This window comes from Symphalangus syndactylus, chromosome 8 (genome assembly GCF_028878055.3).
Source record: "Symphalangus syndactylus isolate Jambi chromosome 8, NHGRI_mSymSyn1-v2.1_pri, whole genome shotgun sequence".
In the NCBI taxonomy this organism is placed as follows: Eukaryota; Metazoa; Chordata; class Mammalia; order Primates; family Hylobatidae; genus Symphalangus; species Symphalangus syndactylus.
Window position 1 is genome coordinate 46,656,979 of NC_072430.2, and position 23,749 is coordinate 46,680,727.

General features: G+C 39.9%; 1 protein-coding gene across 2 annotated transcripts in view; it reads left to right on the forward strand.

Moving 5' to 3' along the window:
• The window catches only part of COX16 (cytochrome c oxidase assembly factor COX16), a 33,999-nt gene extending 30,614 nt beyond the window's left edge, over window positions 1-3,385 (forward strand). For both annotated transcript variants that reach the window (XM_055288981.2, XM_055288982.2), the window contains 2 exons: window positions 242-304; window positions 2,999-3,385. In XM_055288981.2, the coding sequence (XP_055144956.1) occupies window positions 242-304; window positions 2,999-3,115 (180 nt within the window). In that variant the 3' untranslated portion in view covers window positions 3,116-3,385. The remainder of the gene's footprint in view (window positions 1-241; window positions 305-2,998) is intronic.
• The last annotated feature ends 20,364 nt before the right edge of the window (window positions 3,386-23,749 follow it).

The window sequence follows — 23,749 nt, forward strand, 5'->3', positions numbered from 1 at the left end:
ATAATATATGATGTCAAAATGTCTGTCACATAACAAGTAATCAGTAGATATTAACTCTTGTTAGTTGAATAATGGTGGCAGTAGTACATCAGTTATCATTATGTGATCAGAGTAGATGGTGGAGATTTTGCCATGTGTTTGTATTTGGCCATAGTATTTCAGCCATCTCCTCTATAACTTAAAATTGAAAATTGAGTCTAACAGACTTAGATAACTTATTACTTTTTTTCCTTTTCTACAGATGGATCCTGAGCTTGAAAAAAAACTGAAAGAGAATAAAATATCTTTAGAGTCGGAATATGAGGTACAGTATGTTAATATAGTCTCTGTCTTATAACAATCAGTTACTGGTTTTATCTGCCTTAAAAGAGTAGTACAGAAAAAAAATTATCTTGAATATATGGTATTTGATAAACTGTGTAGTCATTTGAAAAGAAAATAAAGATGGATCCATACTTAATATACTACAAATAAATTCCAGATGGGTCAAGAATTTAAAAGTAAAAAACAAAATGCTAAAAGTACTAGGAGAATAAAAATGGAGAATTTTGTTTGTTGTTTTGAGTCAAAAAAGCCTATTTAATTGTAATATGAAACCCAGAAGCTCTAAAAGTAAAGATTAATGGGTTCATACATACAAATTCAAACATTCAGAATAAAAAAATATATATAAAGTCACAAGTTACATGAGAAATCCTACAAATATAGTTTAATCTTATGGCACATTAATTTACTTAAATATGAAGACCATCTCCAAATCAATGTGAAAAAGTTCAACAATTCATTTGTTCAGTAAGAACATGGGAAAGCATAGCATGTAAAACTTTTGGACAAAAGGAAATAAGTAACATTCTTAAACATATGAAGAGATGCTCAATTTATCATAATAGGAATGTCAAAGTGTAATGAGGTATCATTTTTCACCCATCTAATTAGCAAAAATCAAGGAGTTTAATAGCATGCTATATTATGGGATGTGGTGAGGGAGGATGTTCTTTACGTCTTAGAGTTTGTAATTTTTTAGACTGGATTATATTTTCCTGTTTCTTTGTATGTCTGGTCATTTTGTATCAAAAGGTAGTCATTGTGAATAATACACTGAAGAAAATTCTGAAGAGTGTTGATTTTTATTTTAGCAGACAATTTAATTGTTGGCTGATAACCTTGAACTTCATTTTGTGCTTTGTAGGGAAGTATCTATTGAAGGGCTACTATCTTTCCTTGGCCCTTCTCCCTTATTGGGACTCAATCTCCAAACCATCTCCCCAGAGAATCTTGTCAAGGCTTGGCTTTAAGCTTTGTTGGGGTGAGTCTAAAGAAAATCTTATTCTCAGGCATAATTTTTACTCCTGAAGAACAGCCCTTTTGGTGTGTTAGGTGGATGTCAAGGTAGCAACAAAATGTTAAAGGTCTCCACTCTGGCAGGCCTGAAAACTCCATATTCTTGACACCGTTTTTTCTCAGCATTTCTTGACGCTGTTCCACACTCAGGCCTATACCAGTTGGCTGTGAAGTGTTATGTCTTGGGTGGTTTTTCTCAGCACATTTACACAGCCCATTCTTCAGCCACTGTGCATGTTTTGTAGAATTCTACAAGGAATCTCCTTCACCAAAGATCTGTAAAGACTAGACCACTTTTACATGAACTTGTTATTTAAGAATTTTCTTCAATTCTGTTAAGCATATATATCTTATGTTACCTGGATAGTGGCCATTATTCTTTATTAAAATCTTTTAGTAACTTTAGATCATTTCATAACTATACTTGAAAATACTTTAAATTCTTCTTGTATGCTAAATTAGTTGAATTTTGTTCCTTCATGTATATATGTTATACATACTACTGGTAAAACTATAAGTGAACAGTATTTTCATTTACTACTTTCCCATTGATTAAAAAAAAAAAAAATCCTGTAACTTGCTAACTTGTAGTTCTATACTGGTAGTGATGCTATGGAGAGTTTGGGAGTAGATTTTCCTTTCCTTTCCTTCTAGTTCTTCTAGGACCTGTAGAATTTGAGAGCTGAAGAAACCATTTAGACTATTTGGTACAGGCTTTTCATTGTTAATGCCCAGGTGGCTTAAATCACTTTCCAAAGGTTATATAGCTAGTTAGTAAGAGAGTAATGCTTAGTATCCAAGTGTCAAGGTAAATTTACACCATTTTCCCTGTCTCTGGATATAAGCTATCCTGTGTTTTCTCAGCCTTTTTTTTTTTTCTATCTTACTCAATTATTCCAGAACAGCCAAAACAGCACATATGTAAAAGTTAATGTCAGAGTGGTGGTCAGTAGGAGAAAGGTGAAGAAACATTTATTTCTCCCCTTTTATTCCACCTTTATTTTTGTGCTTGAGAGGTACTTCAGACTAAATGAAGGTAGGATGATCCATAATGTAGTTGCAACTAGTTTCAGTTGCCCAAAAGTGTTCTGCTTATGGTAGCTGTAGGAAAAGTCTTTTCATTCCTAAGTAAGTCCAGGCATAAGACAAATTATCTTGGTCTCTTTTCTTTTTTGTAGAAGACTTCAGGGTCTCCATCTTTGTTCTTTTCTTCTTATTTTCTACCATCATCCCGAAACCCTTTCAGTCATTATTGTGCTGGATCAGCCTTCAGATTTGTACTTTTGTTTTCCCAGCTTCGGCCTTTTCCTTGTCCTCTCAAAAATAAGGCATGTAGACTCTTACTCTATTTTAATAGTTTTATGGTTAAGGTGGGGTAAGATAGGCATTAACATCAATAACAAGAAAAGTTGTAAATCTTAAGATGACATTTCATCAATGAATGACATTTCATCAATGATTATGATTGTAGTTGATTTATTTGCTACAATTGTAATTGAAGACCTATCGGATACTTTCTACTCATTTATTCATTGAATTAGTTGTGTCCTAATCAAAGCCACAGGGCTCTTATACTAATATTTATACTTTAATTTTAATCAAAGCCACAGGGCTCTTATACTAATATTTATACTTTAATTTTTTTGCGGTTCTATAGAAAATAAAAGACTCCAAGTTTGATGACTGGAAGAATATTCGAGGACCCAGGCCTTGGGAAGATCCTGACCTCCTCCAAGGACGAAATCCAGAAAGCCTTAAGACTAAGACATCTTGACTCTGCTGATTCTTTTTTCCTTTTTTTTTAAAAAAATAAAAATATCATCAACTGTACGTCCTAATATATACCCCTATCAAGTAGAAAGGAAATTCCAGGCCCATGGAAACTTGGATATGGTAATTTGATGACATATAATCTTGATAAAAGGTCATGTACAGGTTTTTATACTTCCCAGCTATTCCATCTATTCCATCTGCAGATGAAACTAACAGTGTTGGCCATGTGTATTTTACACCTTGAAATAAAAAAAGGTGAATACTTCTCCAACTACCCACATATTCCTTCTGCAATAGCCACTAGGGCATCATTTTGATATTTCGTTCTGATTTCTGATTCCTAATGAGGACAGTAGGTCTGGATCCAAATTCTCACAGTAAAATCAAGCAGTAATTTTCTGTCAAATCTATTAGGGAAAGAAAAATGATCACAATCTGCTAAGAGTCTTGATTTTCTTTGTAATACCTCACATAGTATGATAATCAGTCTCCAAAGCATCACCTGATAATTACAATGATACCATTAAAACATGTCAAGGAAATTATATTATTTATGGTTGTCAAAAATTATGAAGTAGTGTATGATTATAAGCAGATATGGCAAATTTGTTCAGTAAATCCACAGATGACTACATTTTGAGAAATACTAAGATATTCTTTATGCCTTAGCATAATTTGCATGCAAAATTGCCCTCTAGTGTTGTTTTGTGTTTTAATTTGGGGTTTGCAATGATCTGATCCCTAGGCAAAAGGATAGAATGAATTGAGAAAAGTTAGTTGTTTTTTGTTTTGTTTTGAGACAGAGTCTCGCTCTGTTCGCCTAGGCTGGAGTGCAGTGGCGCGATCTCGGCTCAATGCAAGCTCCGCCTCCTGGGTTCACTCCATTCTCCTGCCTCAGCCTCCCGAGTAGCTGGGACTACAGGCACATGCCACCACACCCAGCTAATTTTTTGTATTTTTAGTAGAGATGGGGTTTCACTGTGTTAGCCAGGATGGTCTCCATCTCCTGATCTTGTGATCCGCCTGCCTCGGCCTTCCAAAGTGCTGGGATTACAGGCGTGAGCTACCGCGCCCAGCCGAAAGTTAGTTGTTTTGAACTCATTTTCTCCTTTTTACCCCTGTCTTTATCAGCTTCTACCTTCTGGTTTCGCGATGAGTTCTAGTTGCCTAAAGTCTCCATTGAAATACTCCCATTATAATTCCCATAAAATCATAAATCCATTCCACCTTTCTCCTCCTAGTCAAAATTTATATTCTTTTCAGCAGGTTGGTTTTAACAAAAAGTAAATTAAGTTGATTGATTATCTAGTGATAATAATTTGTGATAGACATGATTCATAAGATAATTATCTGGGGGAGCAATTGGATTTCATAGGAGAAAAAGAGTCTCTACTTACTCACTCATTAAACAAGTAACTCAAAAAAGGATCATTGATTTAAATGTAAAACATAAAGGTATAAAACTTTTAGGAAAAACCATAGGAGAAAGGCTCCAACTTACTGAATAGCTCTTACCAAAGAATATTCATAAAAGAAAAACTTGACAAATTGACGCATCAATATTACAAACTTTTGTTTGCCAAAGGCCCTGTTAAAAGGATGAAAAATGTAGAGACAGAAAATACATGTAAACCACATATCTGGCAAAAGACTCTTATCTAGAATAAAGAACTCTGTAAACTCAGTTAAAAAAATCCAATTAGAAAATGGGCAAAAAACAGACATTTCACTGTGGAGGATATACTGATGGCAAATTAGCTCTGAAAAGAATGTTTGACATCACTAGCTATGAAGGAAATGCAATTTTAGACTACACTGAGATCACTATACATCTATTAGAATACCTAAAAAAAAAAAATTAGTGACAGTATGAAATGCTGGCAAGGATGTGGAGAAATGAAATCTCTCACACATTGGTGGTATCATGTAAAATGGTACAACTCGTCTAGAAAATTGGCAGTTTCTTTAAAAGTATAAGGGACTTCTGGTTTCCAGTTTGACATGTAAAAAGTTTGAAAAATTTAATTCCCATCATAACAAAGAAAAAAGCTGAACAACTAAACTCTTTGAGTTGAAGTCCCAGGACAAACCACCACCCTGAAAACTGGAGACATAGGCAGGTGCAGAAAACCATAGTTTACCTGGAGGAGCACCTGCCTAGAAACTGCCACTGGAGCCAGCATTGGGTAGGAATATCTAAAGGTAATTGAATACTTCCCGGAGGCTGATCATGGGCTAATTGAGAGAAAATCTCTTAAGAGGAGGCCAAGCCTTGTGTGGATTGGAGAAGGCACACTTGTGAGTTTTACTTCTAAGCGTCCTACTTGGTTTTCATAATGAGTAGAAGAGAAAAATCCCCTTGTGCTTCTAGCAGGTGTAGGTGAAAGTAACTATTCTGAAATATGCCCAGAGAATTCTATTTTCTTTAATGTAAGCCTGGCCCCAAAGCAAACTCTTTTGCTAGAACCTAATCGCACTGGGTTTTACCAGTGCCTAGCCAACTGGAGGAAGGGGAATAACCAACTACAGCCTCCTCCAACCTTCCTGTTTTACCTAAATGGGGGTGAGGAGAGGTGGAGGAAGACTGAAAAACACTTGTGAATGTCCATTCCGGGGACCTAGGCTTACTAAGAAGCCTAATCATAGGACTTACAGAATGCTCCCCACTGCATATATTACCACCACATCACTTAAGGCCTATTCACTCGAGTTCGTTTTACCCAGTACCTCATGTCCAATATTCAACAAAAATGAAAGACAAAAAGCATAGTTTGAAGAGACAAAACAAGCATCAGAATCAGATTCAGACATGGCAGGGATGTTGCAATGATCACACTGGGAATTTAAAATATGATTAATATGCTAAGAGCTCTGATGGAAAAAGTACACAATGTGCAAGAAAAATGGGCAATAAAAGCAAAGAAGTGGAAGAATTAAAAGGAAATTCTAGCATTAAAAAACTAACAAGCGAACAATGCCTTTGATGAGGTCATCAACAGTGGACAGAACTGTAGAAAGAGGGAGACAAGTACATATAGTATGTTAACACTAATCAAAAGAAAGTTTGGGTAGTTATATTAATCTCAGGCAAATCAGACTTCAGAGCACTGAAAATCATGGAAGAAGAGGGGCATTACATAATGATAAAGGGGGCCCATCCTCTCCAGGAAGACATAAAATTCTTAATGTGTATACACTAAACAAAGCAGCAAAATACATGAGCAAAAACTGGTAGAGCTGCAAATATATGAGAAATATATGAATAGACTTACAGAGACTTACACAATCCTCTTATCAGCAATTGACAAATCAAGTAGGCAGAAAATCATGGAGGACATAGTTGAAGAGCACCATCAATCAGCTGTATCTAACTGACATCTATAGCATACTCCACAACAACAGAATAGGCATTCTTCTCAAGTCCAAACAACATTCATCAAGACCGACAACCATATAAGACACCTCAACAAATTTCAAAGGATAAAAATCATACAAAGTATGCCCTCAGACTATTACGGAGTTAAACTAGAAATCAGTGACAGAAAGATAGCTAGAAAATCCCAAAGTACTTGTGGATTAAACAACACTCTTCTAAATAACATATGCGTAACGAAATTTAAAGAAATTAAAGATATTTTGCACTAAATGAAATAGAAAATAAAACTTACCAAATTTGTTGGATGCAGCAAAAGAGGTGCTTTGACGAAGTTTATAGAATTGAATCTGTTTAATAGAAAAAAGAATATATACATTAGAGATAGGGTCTTGCTCTGTTACCTAGGCTGGAGTACAATGCCACAGTCATAGCTCACTGTAGTCTCAAACTCCTTGGCTCAAGCAATCCTCCTGCTCATCCTCACTGGTTATTAAAGAAATGCAAATCAAAACCATAATGAGATAGCATCTCACGCCAATTAGAATGGCGATCATCAAAAAGTCAGGAAACTACAGATGCCAGGAACATCACACACCAGGGCCTGTCAGGGGGTGGGGGGCTAGGGGAAGGATAGCATTAGGAGAAATACCTAAAGTAGATGATGGTTTGACAGGTGCAGCAAACCACCATGACATGTGTATACCTATGTAACAAACCTGACAAAAGCAATGTGGAAAGGATTCCCTGTTTAATAAATTGTGTTGGGAAAACTGGCTAGCCATATGCAGAAAACAAACTGGACCCCTTTCTTATACCTTATACAAAAATTAACTCAGGATGGATTAAAGACTTAAACATAAGACCTAAAACCATAAAAACCCTAGAAGAAAACCTAGGCAATACCATTCAGGTATAGGCATGGGCAAAGACTTCATGACTAAAATATTAAAAGCAATGGCAACAAAAGCCAAAATTGACAAATGAGATCTAATCAAAATAAAGAGCTTCTGCACAGCAAAAGAAACTATCATCAGAGTGAACAGGCAAACTACAGAATGGGAGAATATTTTTGCAATCTAGCCACTGAAAAAGAGCTATATCCAGAATCTACAAAGAACTTAAGTTTACAAGAAAAAAACAACCCCATCAAAAAGTGGGCAAAGGATATGAACAGACACTTCTCAAAAGAAGACATTTATCCAGCCAACAAACATGAAAAAAAGCTCATCATCACTGGTCATTAGAGAAATGCAAATCAAAACCACAATGAGACACCATCTCACGCCAGTTAGAATGGCAATCATTAAAGTCAGGAAACTACAGATGGTGGAGAGGACGTGGACAAATGGGAACACTTTTACACCTTTGGTGGGAGTATAAATTAGTTCAACCATTGTGGAAGACAGTGTGGTGATTCCTCAAGGATCTAGAACCAGAAATACCATTTGACCCAGTAATCCCATTATTGGGTATATATCCAAAGGATTATAAATAATTCTACTATAAAGACACATGCACACATATGTTTATTGTGGCACTGTTAACAATAGCAATAGACTTAGAACCAACCCAAATGCCCTTCAATGATAGACTGGATAAAGAAAATGTGGCACAGATACACCATGGAATACTATGCAGCCATAAAAAAGGATGAGTTCATGTCTTTGCAGGGACGTGGATGAAGCTGGAAACCATCATTCTCAGCAAACTAACACAAGAACAGGAAAACACCACATGTTCTCACTCATAAGTGGGAGTTGAACAATGAGAACACATGGACACAAGGAGGGGAACATCACACACTGGGGCCTGTTGGTGGGTAGAGAGGTAGGGAAGGGATAGCATTAGGAGAAATACCTAATGTAGACGACGGGTTGATAGGTGCAGCAAACCACCACGGCACGTGTATACCTATGTAACAAACCTGCACGTTCTGCAGAACTTAAAGTATGTATTTAAAAAAACATACTCTTAAAACTGTATCAAATAAGAAAGACAAAATTACAACAAATATTGAAGAGTCTTTAGGATATGTTGCAAATATGAATACATATGCCACTAATCATCTCCACCTAAGCGGTTCCTCTCCAGTAAATTTACATTGCAGTAAAAAGTGATGTCTCACAGTTCTCACATATTTTTTCATCATGTTTACTGCAATACCATAAACCTTGAATAACACCATGGGACCCACACGGAGTGCCACTAATGATGCTCAAAGTGCTCCAAGAAGCAGATAAAAGTCATGACATTGTAATAAAATGTTGAAATGCTTGATATGTACCATAGATTGAGGTCTGCAGCTGCAGTTGCCCACAATTTCAAGATACATGACTCTAGCATAAGGGCCTTTGTAAAAAAAAAAAAAAAAGAAGAAAAAGAAAAAGAAAAAAAGAGAATTTGTGAAGCCATCACTGCAAAACCTTGCACTTTTTGCAAACTATCTTTTTATCTCATTTTGAAAATGCAGCTTTTATGTGGGTGCTGGGTTGCTATAAGAAAGACATACGTATAGACTAATATGAGTCAAGAGAAAGTGAAGTCATTATATGACAAAGCAAAAGGAAGGTGAAGAATCTAAAGATGAAGAATTTAAGCCTGCAAAGGATAGTCTGATAATTTTATAAAGACGTTTGGCTTAAAAAAAAAAAAAAAGTCACTCCCAGCCTGGCCAATATGGTGAAACCCAGTCTCTACTAAAACTACAAAAATTAGCTGGGCATGGTGGCATGCACCTGTAGTCCCAGCTACTCGGGAGGCTGAGGCAGAAACACTGCTTGAACCCAGGAGGCAGAGGTTGCAGTGAGCCAAGATCGTGCCACTGCACTCCAGCCTGGGTGACACAGCGAGACTCCATCTCAAAAAAACAAACAAACAAAAAAACACTCACTCATAAGTGTGGAAGTACACTGGGAGTTTCCTTATTTGCTGCTTGACTGTCCTAATCATACTACAGCAAAGAGGTAGAGATATGAGAAATAGTGCTCCAACCCTACTGGTCAGTTTCATAAGAGGCATCAGCCTAGGACTGGGTGTTTCATGGAGTATAAAGGGTAGAACTGAGTGTTGGCATATCATTTGATTCAATGGGGCCTAAAAAGCAGGGCAGTTGGGAAACTGGGAGTTTGCGTAGATGTAGCCAAGTTGTCGCCTCCTTCTGGACTTCATTTTCTCTAACTGTACAGTAGAAGGTGGGGTGGTAAACACCCACAGGAGTGGCATTAGGATATGGTAAGACTGTAAGCACAAGGGCAGGGAATATTTCTTTGAAATGTTCTGCCTCATTTCTCCTCCTCTCCTCTCTCTCTCTACCACAGCAAAGCTGAGCTGACCTGATGTGGAAGGTATTTTTCTTGGGCTTTCCAAGATCCTGGTAAAGTATTAACATTTCAGTTTAAGACGTGGATTTCTTTTGTTTTTCAAAGTCCATGGGAACATTTAAATTTACAATGCAGTTAATTGGTGGTTTTCTACCACTGTCTTTGAGTTCCCCACCCTAAAAAAAAATTTACTTCAACACAAAGTATTAGTAATCAATGTAACATTTGCTAATAATTTCATAGGGAAGAGAGGAGATGGTTTATACTGTACCACACAAGAAGTAACTCAAGAAATCCCCCTATCGGCTGGATGCGGTGGCTCACACCTCTAATCTGGCACTTTGGGAGGCTGAGGCGGGTGGATGACTTGAGGTCAGGGGTTCAAGACCAGCCTGGCCAATACAGTGAAATCCTGTCTCCACTAAAAATACAAATTAGTGCTCACGCCTGTAATCCCAGCACTTTGAGAGGCCGAGGTGGGCAGATGGCCTGAGGTCAGGAGTTCGAGACCAACCTGGCTAAGATGGTGAAACCCTGTCTCTACTAAAAGTGCAAAAATTAGCTGGGCGTGGTGGTAGCCGGGTGCCTGTAATCCCAGCAACTTGGGAGGCTGAGGCAGGAGAATCGCTTGAACCCAGGAGGCAGAGGTTGCAGTGAGCCGAGATCATGCCATTGCACTCCAGCCTCGGCGACAAGAACGAGATTTTGTCTCAAAAAAAACCAAAAACCAAACCAAAAACAAACAAACAAACAACAAAAACCACACAAACAAAACAAAACAAAAAACCATACAGCCCGGTCTGGTGGTGGGTACCACGGAGCCTGAGGCAGGAGAATCGCTTGAACCTGGGAGGCAGAGGCTGTGGTGAGCTGAGATTGCCCCACTGCAATCCAGCCTGGGTGATGGAGCAAGACTCTGTCTCAAAAAAAAAAAAAAAAAGTTCTTATCAAAATGTCACACCTAAAATAATATTTTAATAACATTACTTAGTAGTCTATTCAGTTAGTAGCAATAAATTCTGTGTGGGTGGAAGGATTTATCTAAATGTTTTTGTATATCTCTTTTCTGCAAACAGTGAAGTTCAGTGGAAAACCATGTAAACTGGTAGCCCTGAATTGGACTCTGGAGTTTGTCACTTACAAACTGTGTAATCTTACACAAATTACATAACCTGAGTTCCAGTTGCCTCATCTGCAAACTGCAGTTTTGACCGTGTCAACAGTTGTGTGACTGTGTGAGGTATGCATGGAACTCAATGGAGAGACAGGAAAGAAAAGATAGGTAATAAAGGAGTAGTTATTGATCAGTACAAGGAAAATAGTCTGCTTACAGATGATAGATTGTTCTACAAGCATTGCTTCATATAATACAGTTTTTAAAAAAAAATTTTTCTGGTTTTCTGCCTTTTGAAACTTAATGTTTAGCCTACTGTAATCATTACTAGAATAATAGAAGGAGAGTGGACAAAAGGTTTCTGAAATAGGACTTTCAGTTGGATGACTGTGTGCGTTCCTTTTGTGAGAGTGGAGACCAGATTTTGAGGATGGACTTGGGTCTATGATACTCCCAACGGAAATGATCCTGGTCTGGGCAAGCCTTCAGGAGTCACTGCTCACTCCACAAGGGGGTGCACAAAGACCACACAATACTGAGTTTTGAAGCCAGAACTCAGATGATGTCCAACTTTCGCTAGGGCCTTGCCCTCCACAGGGAGTCCCATAATCAAGAATCCTGACTTGTTATCTCTGCATTTTCCCTTTAGATGCTGTGAGGCCAGAAGATTCCTGGCTGGATGAATTGGCTCCTCCAGCTACTGTATCATCTTCGTGCAGAGCTGCCTCCCTCAGGGGTGGCTGATGCCTGTAGTCCAGCAGAGCCTCACAAACCCTGGACCCCAAAGGAACTGCTCAGGAACCCTCAGGGTTCCCAAAGGAACCCTGAGGAACTGCTAACCACCTGTGTCTGAGTTGGGCTTTTCTGTCTTCTTTCAGCTATTTCCTCCTGCCTTCATCCTTTTTGCTCAACTTTCTCCAATTCCTTCTCAGCTTCCTTTTCCTTGCCCAGGTATATCAACCACAAGAAACCAGGGCTCCCCTGCATCAGATGTCTCTAGGCAGTAATAATCAAATCCTCCTGCTGGTCCCTTGGACTGCCTGCTTCACAGACATACTGACACAAAACACAAACATACACACACACACACATACACACCAGCTACAAATCCTCCTGCTGATCCCTTGGACTGCCTCCTTCACAGAAATACTGACACAAAGACACAAACATACATGCACACACACACACGCGCGTGGGCACGCTAATCCCTCCACAGTGGCCGGTGTGTGGGAAGGGGCCATCTAGGACAGTAGCCTTGGGAGGCAGCTGTGAGGCCTGACCTCAGCATAAGTCTCAAGTCTGTGCCACACCTGAAGGGAGCATATTTACTCCCATGCACCGAGGATACGATGTCAAATAGCATTGCCCTGGACCTGGGCAGTCTTTTTGGGGCAAATCAAAGTTCTCCTCAGGTGCTGGGAAAACAAGGTAAGAAACTCCAAAGCCAACGCTGGCCACTGTGTGTGAGAAGATGCCCAGCTTCCAGAAATCCTAGCACTCTGCTGGCAAAGGCCCCACAGTAAGATTCTTCCAGGCCTGTTTGATGATTTTTATGGCAGGGGGTCTGGGTGAGCAGACTAACTCAATTGTAGTATAACTCTGTTTAAACACACAGAAAAAAGAATCTTGACAAAACCTTCTTTCTTGGACTTCACAACACTGTGAAGCACAAACTGCCCCAAGGGCAGCCTTGTCTGCCCCACCTGCTAGATTCCCCTTCCCACCTCATCAAGGTGGGGCAAGAAGCCACTACAGTTGTCACCTCTCTTCTCTTCTTTTGCTATGCTATATTAATTGCTTGTAATGTGAGCTTTCTCTGAAGCTTGGGTATGTGAAGGTCCTAGAGGCCTGTACTATACCATTCCTTGAGCTCAGGACACAGTTCCTGATGTGGCTCAGAAAATATACTAGTCCCTACAGTTCACTAGGAAAAAAAATCTAGGTTTGTTATCAATTTCCCCCAGATAATCATCTCAGCTTTTCCTACAACAGATACAGGGCGTATATTTATTAAAGAATGAGAGAGTTACAAAATCTGAAATTGAGAAAAACTTAGAGATCACCCATCCTAGACCAAGGGTCTCACTTTACAGAAGGCGAAGATGAGGCCTGAAAAGAGAGGTGACTTGCCTGAAGTCCCACAGCTGGCTGGAAGATTCTGGGCTAAAACTCAGTTACCCTGACTACCAGGTGAAGAGAGTCCCGTTCACCTCAGTTTAAAGTGTTGTGTAGGAGCCAGTTAATTTTTTTCCAATAAAGTCTGTATGTCTCTATTTGTGAATGTGGGTGAGAATACGAGGCCCTGAGAAGAGGTACAATATCTCTGGCATTTATAACCATGCCTGGTGGGTACATGCTAAGAAAATATTTATTGAATGAATGGAGGGACCTGTGTGAATGCAGAGAAAGGGAGTGGCTATGTGCCTAATATTACCCATGACTCAAGACTCAACAAAAGCAGACAAATCAGGGACATATAGATATCAGGAGCACGTTTTTCCACTGGGTATGAAGCCTGAGTGAGGGAAGGGAGTATCTATTTATAAGTGATGTCTGAAAGCTTCAGGTGTGCTGAGAGTCCAGTCTATGATCCCAGGATTAGACTTAACTTTCTTGGGCTCCATTTCCTAATGTTCCTTAACATTAAGTAACTAGAGTGTATCTCCCAAATTGTCCCAGATCTATGTCAGGCCACAGACCTCAAGGAGGGAATGGATTTCATAGGAAAGTCATCTTATCTTATGATGGTGTGCTCTTTGGGTGGTGGGTCCCCGTAGTGGGTAGAAGGCCAACATTTCCACCTCTTAGCCTCTAACACATCTATTCCCAATCCCAAGCTTCATTTCTCCCTTTCCTCTGTTCATAAGAGTTCATTCTCTGGACTGAGAACTTGGAAGAGAGATGCAGGATTCAGTTTTGAATTGCGTGTATCTCATGAAACAATCTTGGTATAACAAGTGAACTATGTAAATTCTTAGCACCTGTCTGGACATTTATTTCATTTCATATACCATTCCATATCCAATAACAAAGTATTGAAATCCTGTAACCACTTATTCTTCTCTTATCTGCTATAGAAAATATCTCCCCAACTTCCGCCAAAGAAGCTGGTTACTTAAATTGCATTTCATACTTCCCTCCCTGGACCACCTACCACCACTTAGGAACACATCTGCCACAAAGCTCCAGTGCTGCTGCATCAGATAGATAACAGGACTAGAAGAGGAGGGCCAGCATAAAATGGCCCTTTTCTTTTGGGTATTAGGTTCCAGACACTTGACAGGTCCCCTAAAGATTGCTGGGCAGATTCTGCTGCTTACTTTCAGTATCAAGGAGCAGGCTTGGCCTGGGTCCATAATCCCTAGAATGAGGAACTCTAGTGTCATGGCTGGAGAGCATCTCAGGTGCTGAGCCAAATTATACTGTGTTTCTCTAGACATAGGAATTAAACGGAGTTAAAGTCTTATCTTTGTAAAGTAAAAACCAGATGAACCACAAGGTCAGATACTCCCACTCGCCATAATATGCACTGAATTTTGTATGCAGAATGGGTTCACTTAAGTTCTCAATGATATTATCACTTAACAGATAACATGCTTGTGAACCCCAAAAATCTGAGACAGGTCTCAGCTAATTTAGAAAGTTTATTTTGCCAAGATTGAGGATGCATGTCCATGACACAGCCTCAGGAGGTCCTGAAGACATGTGTCAAAAGTGGTCAGAGCACACTTGGGTTTTATAAATTCTAGGGAGACATGAGACATCAATCCACATATACAAGATGAACATTGGCTCAGTCTGGAAAGGTGGGACAACTCAAAGCAAAGGCGGGAGGACTCAAAGTGGGGAGGGGGCTTCCAGGTCATAGGCAGATAAGGGACAAATGGTTGCATTCTTTTGAGTTTCTGGTTAGCCTTTCCAAAGAAGGCAACCAGATATGCATTTATCTCAGTGAACAGAGGGGTGACTTTGAACAGAATGGGAGGCAGCTTGGCCCTAAGCAGTTCCCAGCTTGACTTTTCCCTTTAGCTTAGTGATTTGGGGGCCCCAAGATTTATTTTCCTTTCAAATATACCCCTTTTTCTTTTTAAAAATCTTTTGGAGAAAGGATTTTAGAAGAAAATGAGTCTCTGGTCTCACATTTTGTCTGATCTTTCATGTTTAGGATGGTTTATTCCTAGACAGGTAGGTCCCGAGTTATTAGGAAAGCTCATTTTCAGCAGGTTGTGAAGTCTCATATTCTATGAAGAGGAAATAGGGGGAGGAAGGGAGAAAAGCAACATCAAACTAAAGAACAATCCTGGGAAATCAATATAGGCCACATTACTATGAAGTCCATATATCAGTAGGCGGGTATGAAAGTGGCTTATGTATGTAAACAGGTTGCTGTTATTTTCTTCCGAAGTTTAGTTGTCTAGCTTCAGTTCACAGGGCTTTATAAAACCACAGCTTAGTTTTTGGTGGTTCCAAATTAGGAAAAATGGGGGAAAAAAAGAAGGAAAAAATGGAAAACATTATTTTACAGGCTTGTAGCCAAGAAAAATTAGAATTCAGTCCAAACTGTAGAAAATAGTAAAAATTGAAAAACATTAGACAAGACTAGAATCTAACAACAGGTGTTGTATTCATCCATTTTCATGCTGCTGATAAAGACATACCCAAGACTGAGTAATTTGTAAAGAAAAAGAGGTTTAATGGACTCACAGTTTCACGTGGCTGGGGAGGTCTCACAATAATGGCAGAAGGCAAAAGCCATATCCTACATGGTGGCAGATGAGAAAATTAGAACCAAGCAAAAGGGATTTCCACTTATAAAACCATCAGATTTCATGAGACTTATTCACTACCGTGAGAACAGTACGGGGGAACTGCCCCCCCGCAACATGATTCAATTATCTCCCACCAGGTCCTTCCCACAACACGTGGGAATTATGGGAGCTACAATTCAAGATGAGATTGGGGTGGGGACACAGCCAAACCATATTAAGTGTACTACAGTTTTTGAAACATAATTTTTCTGTCTCCAGTTTTCCATTTTTACAAAAGACAAATCATGGTAGGACTGATTTGCTTTATTGTACTTGGCTTGATTGTTTGCATATAATGCAGCAAGAATAATTATTTTTTTTTTACATAGGCTTTTAAATTGGCTTTGATGGAATTTTGTTCCATAGAAGGAATCTCACATAAGACTTTTTTAAAGCTGAGCCCAGCCATGGATTTGGACCATCAAATACCTATGAGTTGGGTGAATTCCTCTCCTTTTCAGGTTCCAAGATAAACTTGGGGCTCCTGAGCCTGTCAGAAAGTGACATTCTTTACTTACCACAGGTCAGGAACCCTGTACAGGGACTGTGTAGACAAAGATATAAGGCCAGTTTTACCAAGGGGCTTATATTGGCTCCATACGTCAAGTCTGATTCCTTAAAGGAAAGCACACCATTCCAGTCGAAGCCTTGGTAAAATAACCAGTTTCTCCAATTGTGTCCTGTTACAAGCGAAAACAGATTCTTATTGTACTTATGCCAATAACTATTATCATAAATTAGGAATACTCACAGGCCAGGTGCAGTGGCTCACACCTGTAATCCCAGCACTTTGGGAGGCCGAGACGAGTGGATCACAAGGTCAGGAGTTTGAGACCAGCCTGGCCAATATGGTGAAACCCCGCCTCTACTAAAAATATAAAAATTAGCCAGGCGTGGTGGTGGGTGCCTGTAGTCATAGCTACTCGGGAGGCTGAGGCAGGAGAATTGCCTGAACCCGAGAGGCGGAGGTTGCAGTGAGCTGAGATTGCATCATTGCACTCCAACCTGGGCGACAGAGCAAGCCTCCATCTCAAAAAAAAAAAAGAATATTCACAAGTTCCCAAATTATGTAGAAATCAGGTAGAGAGAAACAAAAGGAATATACTTTACTCAATTGTTAAAAGCTGTAAATAGCTTAAAAGTCTTTTTGACTCTGAAAAACAAAACAAAGGATCAGAAATGTTTTAAGCAAAAAGTTAAAAAGATGACTTTAGACTTCTATTAGTTTAGTCCATACAGTTAATTCCTATTCTGTTTGATATTCAGGAGCATTTCAACTCTCCATGAGCCCTGAAAGTTTTTCCTCTATTCTGATGTCACAGTCTCCAAAGTTATCAGAAACCTGCATTCAAGAGCACCTGTTAGAGTTTTATAGCTGATTATAAAACCACCTTCTAAAGAGGACCAAAACAAGACAAGAAGGGCAGCCATAGTCAAAGACACAATTGACATGGAAATTTGTTACCTCTGTGTCACACAACAATTTAACATAACAATTATTACTGATAACATACACTAAGTCATATCAGAATTATAAGAGTTTCCCATAATTTTGGAACACATACCAGCAACATATTTATACAAATACGGCCCAAAGAAAAAACAAACACCATTTCATATTTGACAGTGCTTCCTGTATAATTTCTATATAAAATAAGCCAAATATGTCACTTTTTGACTTTAGGGATCCTATTAATAATATCTTAAAGGATTAATTAGGTCAGAAATGACATAATTTATAAATTGATTTCGGAAAGTTCATCAAATATCAAAGGTTTAAAATACTTGATACCAGGCCAGGCATGGTGACTCATTCCTGTAATCCCAGCACTTTGGGAGGCCAAGGTGGGTGGGTCACCTGAGGTCAGGAGTTTGAGACCAGCCAGGCCAACATGGTGAAACCCCATCCCCACTAAAAATACAAAAAATTAGCCAGGTGTGGTGGTGCACTTCTGTAGTCCCAGCTACTTGGAAGGCTGAGGCAGGAGAATTGCTTGAACACAGGAGGCAGAGGTTGCAGTGAGCCAAGATCATGCCATTGCACTCCAGCCTGGGCAACAGAGCGAGACTCCATTTTAAACATAATAATAAAAAAATTAGAGGGTGGAGCCAAGATGGCCGAATAGGAACAACTCCGGTCTCCAGCTCCCAGCCCCAGCGACACAGAAGACGGGTGATTTCTGCACTTCTGCTTGAGGTACCGGTTTCATCTCACTAGGGAGTGCCTAACAGTGGGTTCAGGACAGTCGGTGAAGCGCACTGTGCGCGAGCGGAAGCAGGGCGAGGCATTGCCTCACTCGGGAAGCGCAAGGGGTCAGGGAGTTCCCTTTCCTAGTCAAAGAAAGGGGAAACAGACGGCACCTGGAATATCGGGTCAGTCCCGTCCTAATACTGCGCTTTTCCAACGGGCCTGGAAAACGGCACACTAGGAGATTGTGTCCCGCACCTGGCTCGGAGGGTCCTATGCCCACAGTCTTGCTGATTGCTAGCACAGCAGTCTGAGATCACGCTGCAAGGCGGCAACGAGGCTGGGGGAGGGGTGCCCGCCATTGCCCAGGCTTGCTTAGGTAAACAAAGCAGCTAGGAAGCTCGAACTGGGTGGAGCCCACCACAGCTCAAAGGAGGCCTGCCTGCCTCTGTAGGCTCCACCTCTGGGGGCAGGGCACAGACAACCAAAAACTCAGCGAGAACCTCCACAGCCTTAAATGTCCCTGTCTGACTGACAGCTTTGAAGAGAGTAGTGGTTCTCCCAGCATGCAGCTGGAGATCTGAGAACGGACAGACTGCCTCCTAAAGTGGGTCCCTCACCCCTGAGCAGCCTAACTGGGAGGCACCCCCCCAGTAGGGACAGACTGACACCTCATTCAACCGGGTACTCCTCTGAGACAAAACTTTCAGAGGAACTATCAGAGCTGAATTTGTGGTCTCACGAAAATCCGCTGTTCTGCAGCCACCGATGCTGACACCCAGCCAAACAGCGTCTGGAGTGGACCTCTAGTAAACTCCAACAGACCTGCAGCTGAGGGTCTTGTCTGGTAGAAGGAAAATTAACAAACAGAAAGGACATCCACACCAAAAACCCATCTGTACATCACCATCATCGAAGACAAAAAGTAGACAAAACCACAAAGATGGGGAAAAAACAGACCAAAAAAACTGGAAACTCTAAAAAACAGAGCACCTCTCCTCCTCCAAAGGAACGCAGTTCCTCACCAGCAACGGAACAAAGCTGGATGGAGGATGACTTTGATGAGTTGAGAGAAGAAGGCTTCAGACGATCAAACTACTCTGAGCTACGAGAGGAAATTCAAAACAATAGCAAAGAAGTTAAAAACTTTGAAAAAAAATTAGAAGAATGGATAACTAGAATAACCAATGGAGAGAAGGGCTTAAAGGAGATGATGGAGCTGAAAGCCAAGTTTCGAGAACTACGCGAAGAATGCAGAAGCCTCAGTAGCAGATGCGATCAACTGGAAGAAAGGGTATCGCTGATAGAAGATGAAATGAATGAAATGAAGAGAGAAGGGAAGTTTAGAGAAAAAAGAATAAAAAGAAATGAACAAAGCCTCCAAGAAATTTGGGACTATGTGAAAAGACCAAACCTACGTCTGATTGGTGTACCTGAAAATGATGGGGAGAATGGAAACAAGTTGGAAAACACTCTGCAAGATATTATCCAGGAGAACTTCCCCAATCTAGCAAGGCAGGCCAGCATTCAGATTCAGGAAATACAGAGAACGCCACAAAGATACTCCTCGAGAAGGGCAACTCCAAGACACATAATTGTCAGATTCACCAAAGTTGAAATGAAGGAAAAAATGTTAAGGGCAGCCAGAGAGAAAGGTCGGGTTACCCACAAAGGGAAGCCCATCAGACTAGCAGCTGATCTCTCAGCAGAAACTCTACAAGCCAGAAGAGAGTGGGGGCCGATATTCAACATTCTTAAAGAAAAGAATTTTCAACCCAGAATTTCCTATCCCGCCAAACTAAGCTTCATAAGTGAAGGAGAAATAAAATACTTTACAGACAAGCAAACGCTGAGTGATTTTGTCACCACCAGGCCTGCCCTAAAAGAGCTCCTGAAGGAAGCACTAAACATGGAAAGGAATAACCGGTACCAGCCCCTGCAAAAACATGCCAAATTGTAAAGACCATCGAGGCTAGGAAGAAACTATAGCAACTAACGAGCAAAATAACCAACCAACATCATAATGACAGGATCAGATTCACACATAACAATATTCACGTTAAATGTAAATGGGCTAAATGCTCCAATCAAAAGACACAGACTGGCAAACTGGATAAGGAGTCAGGACCCATCAGTGTGCTGTATTCAGGAAACCCATCTCACGTGCAGAGACACACATAGACTCAAAATAAAGGGATGGAGGAAGATCTATCAAGCAACTGGAAAACAAAAAAAGGCAGGGGTTGCAATCCTAGTCTCTGATAAAATAGACTTTAAACCAACAAAGATCAAAAGAGACAAAGAAGGCCATTACATAATGGTAAAGGGATCAATTCAACAAGAAGAGCTAACTATCCTAAATATATATGCACCCAACACAGGAGAACGCAGATTCATAAAGCAAGTCCTCAGTGACCTACAAAGGGAATTAAACTCCCACACAATAATAATGGGAGATTTTAACACCCCACTGTCAGCATTAGACAGATCAACGAGACAGAAAGTTAACAAGGATATCCAGGAATTGAACTCAGCTCTACATAAAGTGGACCTAATAGACATCTACAGAACTCTCCACCCCAAATCAACAGAATATACATTTTTTTCAGCACCACACCACACCTATTCCAAAATTGACCACATAGTTGGAAGTAAAGCTCTTCTCAGCAAATGTAAAAGAACAGAGATTATAACAAACTGTCTCTCAGACCACAGTGCAATCAAACTAGAACTCAGGATTAAGAAACTCACTCAAAACCGCTCAACTACATGGAAACTGAACAACCTGCTCCTGAATGACTATTGGGTACATAATGAAATGAAGGCAGAAATAAAGATGTTCTTTGAAACCAACGAGAACAAAGACACAACATACCAGAATCTCTGGGACACGTTCAAAGCAGTGTGTAGAGGGAAATTTATAGCACTAAATGCCCACAAGAGAAAGCAGGAAAGATCCAAAATTGACACCCTAACATCACAATTAAAACAACTAGAAAAGCAAGAGCAAACACATTCAAAAGCTAGCAGAAGGCTAGAAATAACTAAAATCAGAGCAGAACTGAAGGAAATAGAGACACAAAAAACCCTTCAAAAAATTAATGAATCCAGGAGCTGGTTTTTTGAAAAGATCAACAAAATTGATGGACTGCTAGCAAGACTAATAAAGAAGAAAAGAGAGAAGAATCAAATAGATGCAATAAAAAACGAAAAAGGGGATATCACCACCGATCCCACAGAAATACAATCTACCATCAGAGAATACTACAAACACCTCTATGCAAATAAACTAGAAAATCTAGAAGAAATGGATAAATTCCTCGACAAATACACCCTCCCAAGACTAAACCAGGAAGAAGTTGAATCTCTGAATAGACCAATAACAGGCTCTGAAATTGTGGCAATAATCAATAGCTTACCAACCAAAAAGAGTCCAGGACCTGATGGATTCACAGCTGAATTCTACCAGAGGTACAAGGAGGAACTGGTACCATTCCTTCTGAAACTATTCCAATCGATAGAAAAAGAGGGAATCCTCCCTAACACATTTTACGAAGCCAGCATCGTCCTGATACCAAAACCTGGCAGAGACATAACCAAAAAAGAGAATTTCAGACCAATATCCTTGATGAACATTGATGCAAAAATCCTCCATAAAATACTGGCAAACCGAATCCAGCAGCACATCAAAAAGCTTATCCACCATGATCAAGTGGGCTTCATCCCTGGGATGCAAGGCTGGTTCAACATACGCAAATCAATAAATGTAATCCAGCATATAAACAGAACCAAAGACAAAAACCACATGATTATCTCAATAGATGCAGAAAAGGCCTTTGACAAAATTCAACAACCCTTCATGCTAAAAACTCTCAATAAATTAGGTATTGATGGGACGTATCTCAAAATAATAAGAGCTATCTACAACAAACCCACAGCCAATATCATACTGAATGGGCAAAAACTGGAAGCATTCCCTCTGAAAACTGGCACAAGACAGGGATGCCCTCTCTCACCGCTCCTATTCAACATAGTGCTGGAAGTTCTGGCCAGAGCAATCAGGCAGGAGAAGGAAATAAAGGGTATTCAATTAGGAAAAGAGGAAGTCAAATTGTCCCTGTTTGCAGATGACATGATTGTATATCTAGAAAACCCCATTGTCTCAGCCCAAAATCTCCTTAAGCTGATTAGCAACTTCAGCAAAGTCTCAGGATACAAAATTAATGTACAAAAATCACAAGCATTCTTGTACACCAATAACAGACAAACAGAGAGCCAAATCATGAGTGAACTCCCATTCACAATTGCTTCAAAGAGAATAAAATACCTAGGAATCCAACTTACAAGGGATGTGAAGGACCTCTTCAAGGAGAACTACAAACCACTGCTCAATGAAATAAAAGAGGATACAAACAAATGGAAGAACATTCCATGCTCATGGGTTGGAAGAATCAATATCGTGAAAATGGCCATACTGCCCAAGGTAATTTATAGATTCAATGCCATCCCCATCAAGCTACCAATGACTTTCTTCACAGAATTGGAAAAAACTACTTTAAAGTTCATATGGAACCAAAAAAGAGCCCGCATCGCCAAGTCAATCCTAAGCCAAAAGAACAAAGCTGGAGGCATCACGCTACCTGACTTCAAACTATACTACAAGGCTACAGTAACCAAAACAGCATGGTACTGGTACCACAACAGAGACATAGATCAATGGAACAGAACAGAGCCCTCAGAAATGATGCCGCATAGCTACAACTATCTGATCTTTGACAAACCTGACAAAAACAAGAAATGGGGAAAGGATTCCCTATTTAATAAATGGTGCTGGGAAAACTGGCTAGCCATATGTAGAAAGCTGCAACTGGATCCCTTCCTTACACCTTATACAAAAATTAATTCAAGATGGACTAAAGACTTATATGTTAGACCTAAAACCATTAAAATCCTACAAGAAAACCTAGGCAATACCATTCAGGACATAGGCGTGGGCAAGGACTTCATGTCTAAAACACCAAAAGCAATGGCAACAAAAGCCAAAATCGACAAATGGGATCTCATTAAACTAAAGAGCTTCTGCACAGCAAAAGAAACTATCATCAGAGTGAACAGGCAACCTACACAATGGGAGAAAATTTTTGCAACCTACTCATCTGACAAAGGGCTAATATCCAGAATCTACAATGAACTCAAACAAATTTACAAGAAAAAAACAAACAACCCCATCAAAAAGTGGGCAGAGGACATGAACAGACACTTCTCAAAAGAAGACATTTATGCAGCCAAAAAATACATGAAGAAATGCTCATCATCACTGGCCATCAGAGAAATGCAAATCAAAACCACAGTGAGATACCATCTCACACCAGTTAGAATGGCCATCATTAAAAAATCAGGAAACAACAGGTGCTGGAGAGGATGTGGAGAAATAGGAACACTTTTACACTGTTGGTGGGACTGTAAACTAGTTCAACCATTGTGGAAGTCAGTGTGGCGATTCCTCAGGGATCTAGAACTAGAAATACCATTTGACCCAGCCATGCCATTACTGGGTATATACCCAAAGGACTATAAATCATGCTGCTATAAAGACACATGCACACGTATGTTTATTGCGGCACTATTCACAATAGCAAAGAGTTGGAACCAACCCAAATGTCCAACAACGATAGACTGGATTAAGAAAATGTGGCACATATACACCATGGAATACTATGCAGCCATAAAAAATGATGAGTTCGTGTCCTTTGTAGGGACATGGATGAAACTGGAAAACATCATTCTCAGTAAACTATCGCAAGGACAAAAAACCAAACACCGCATGTT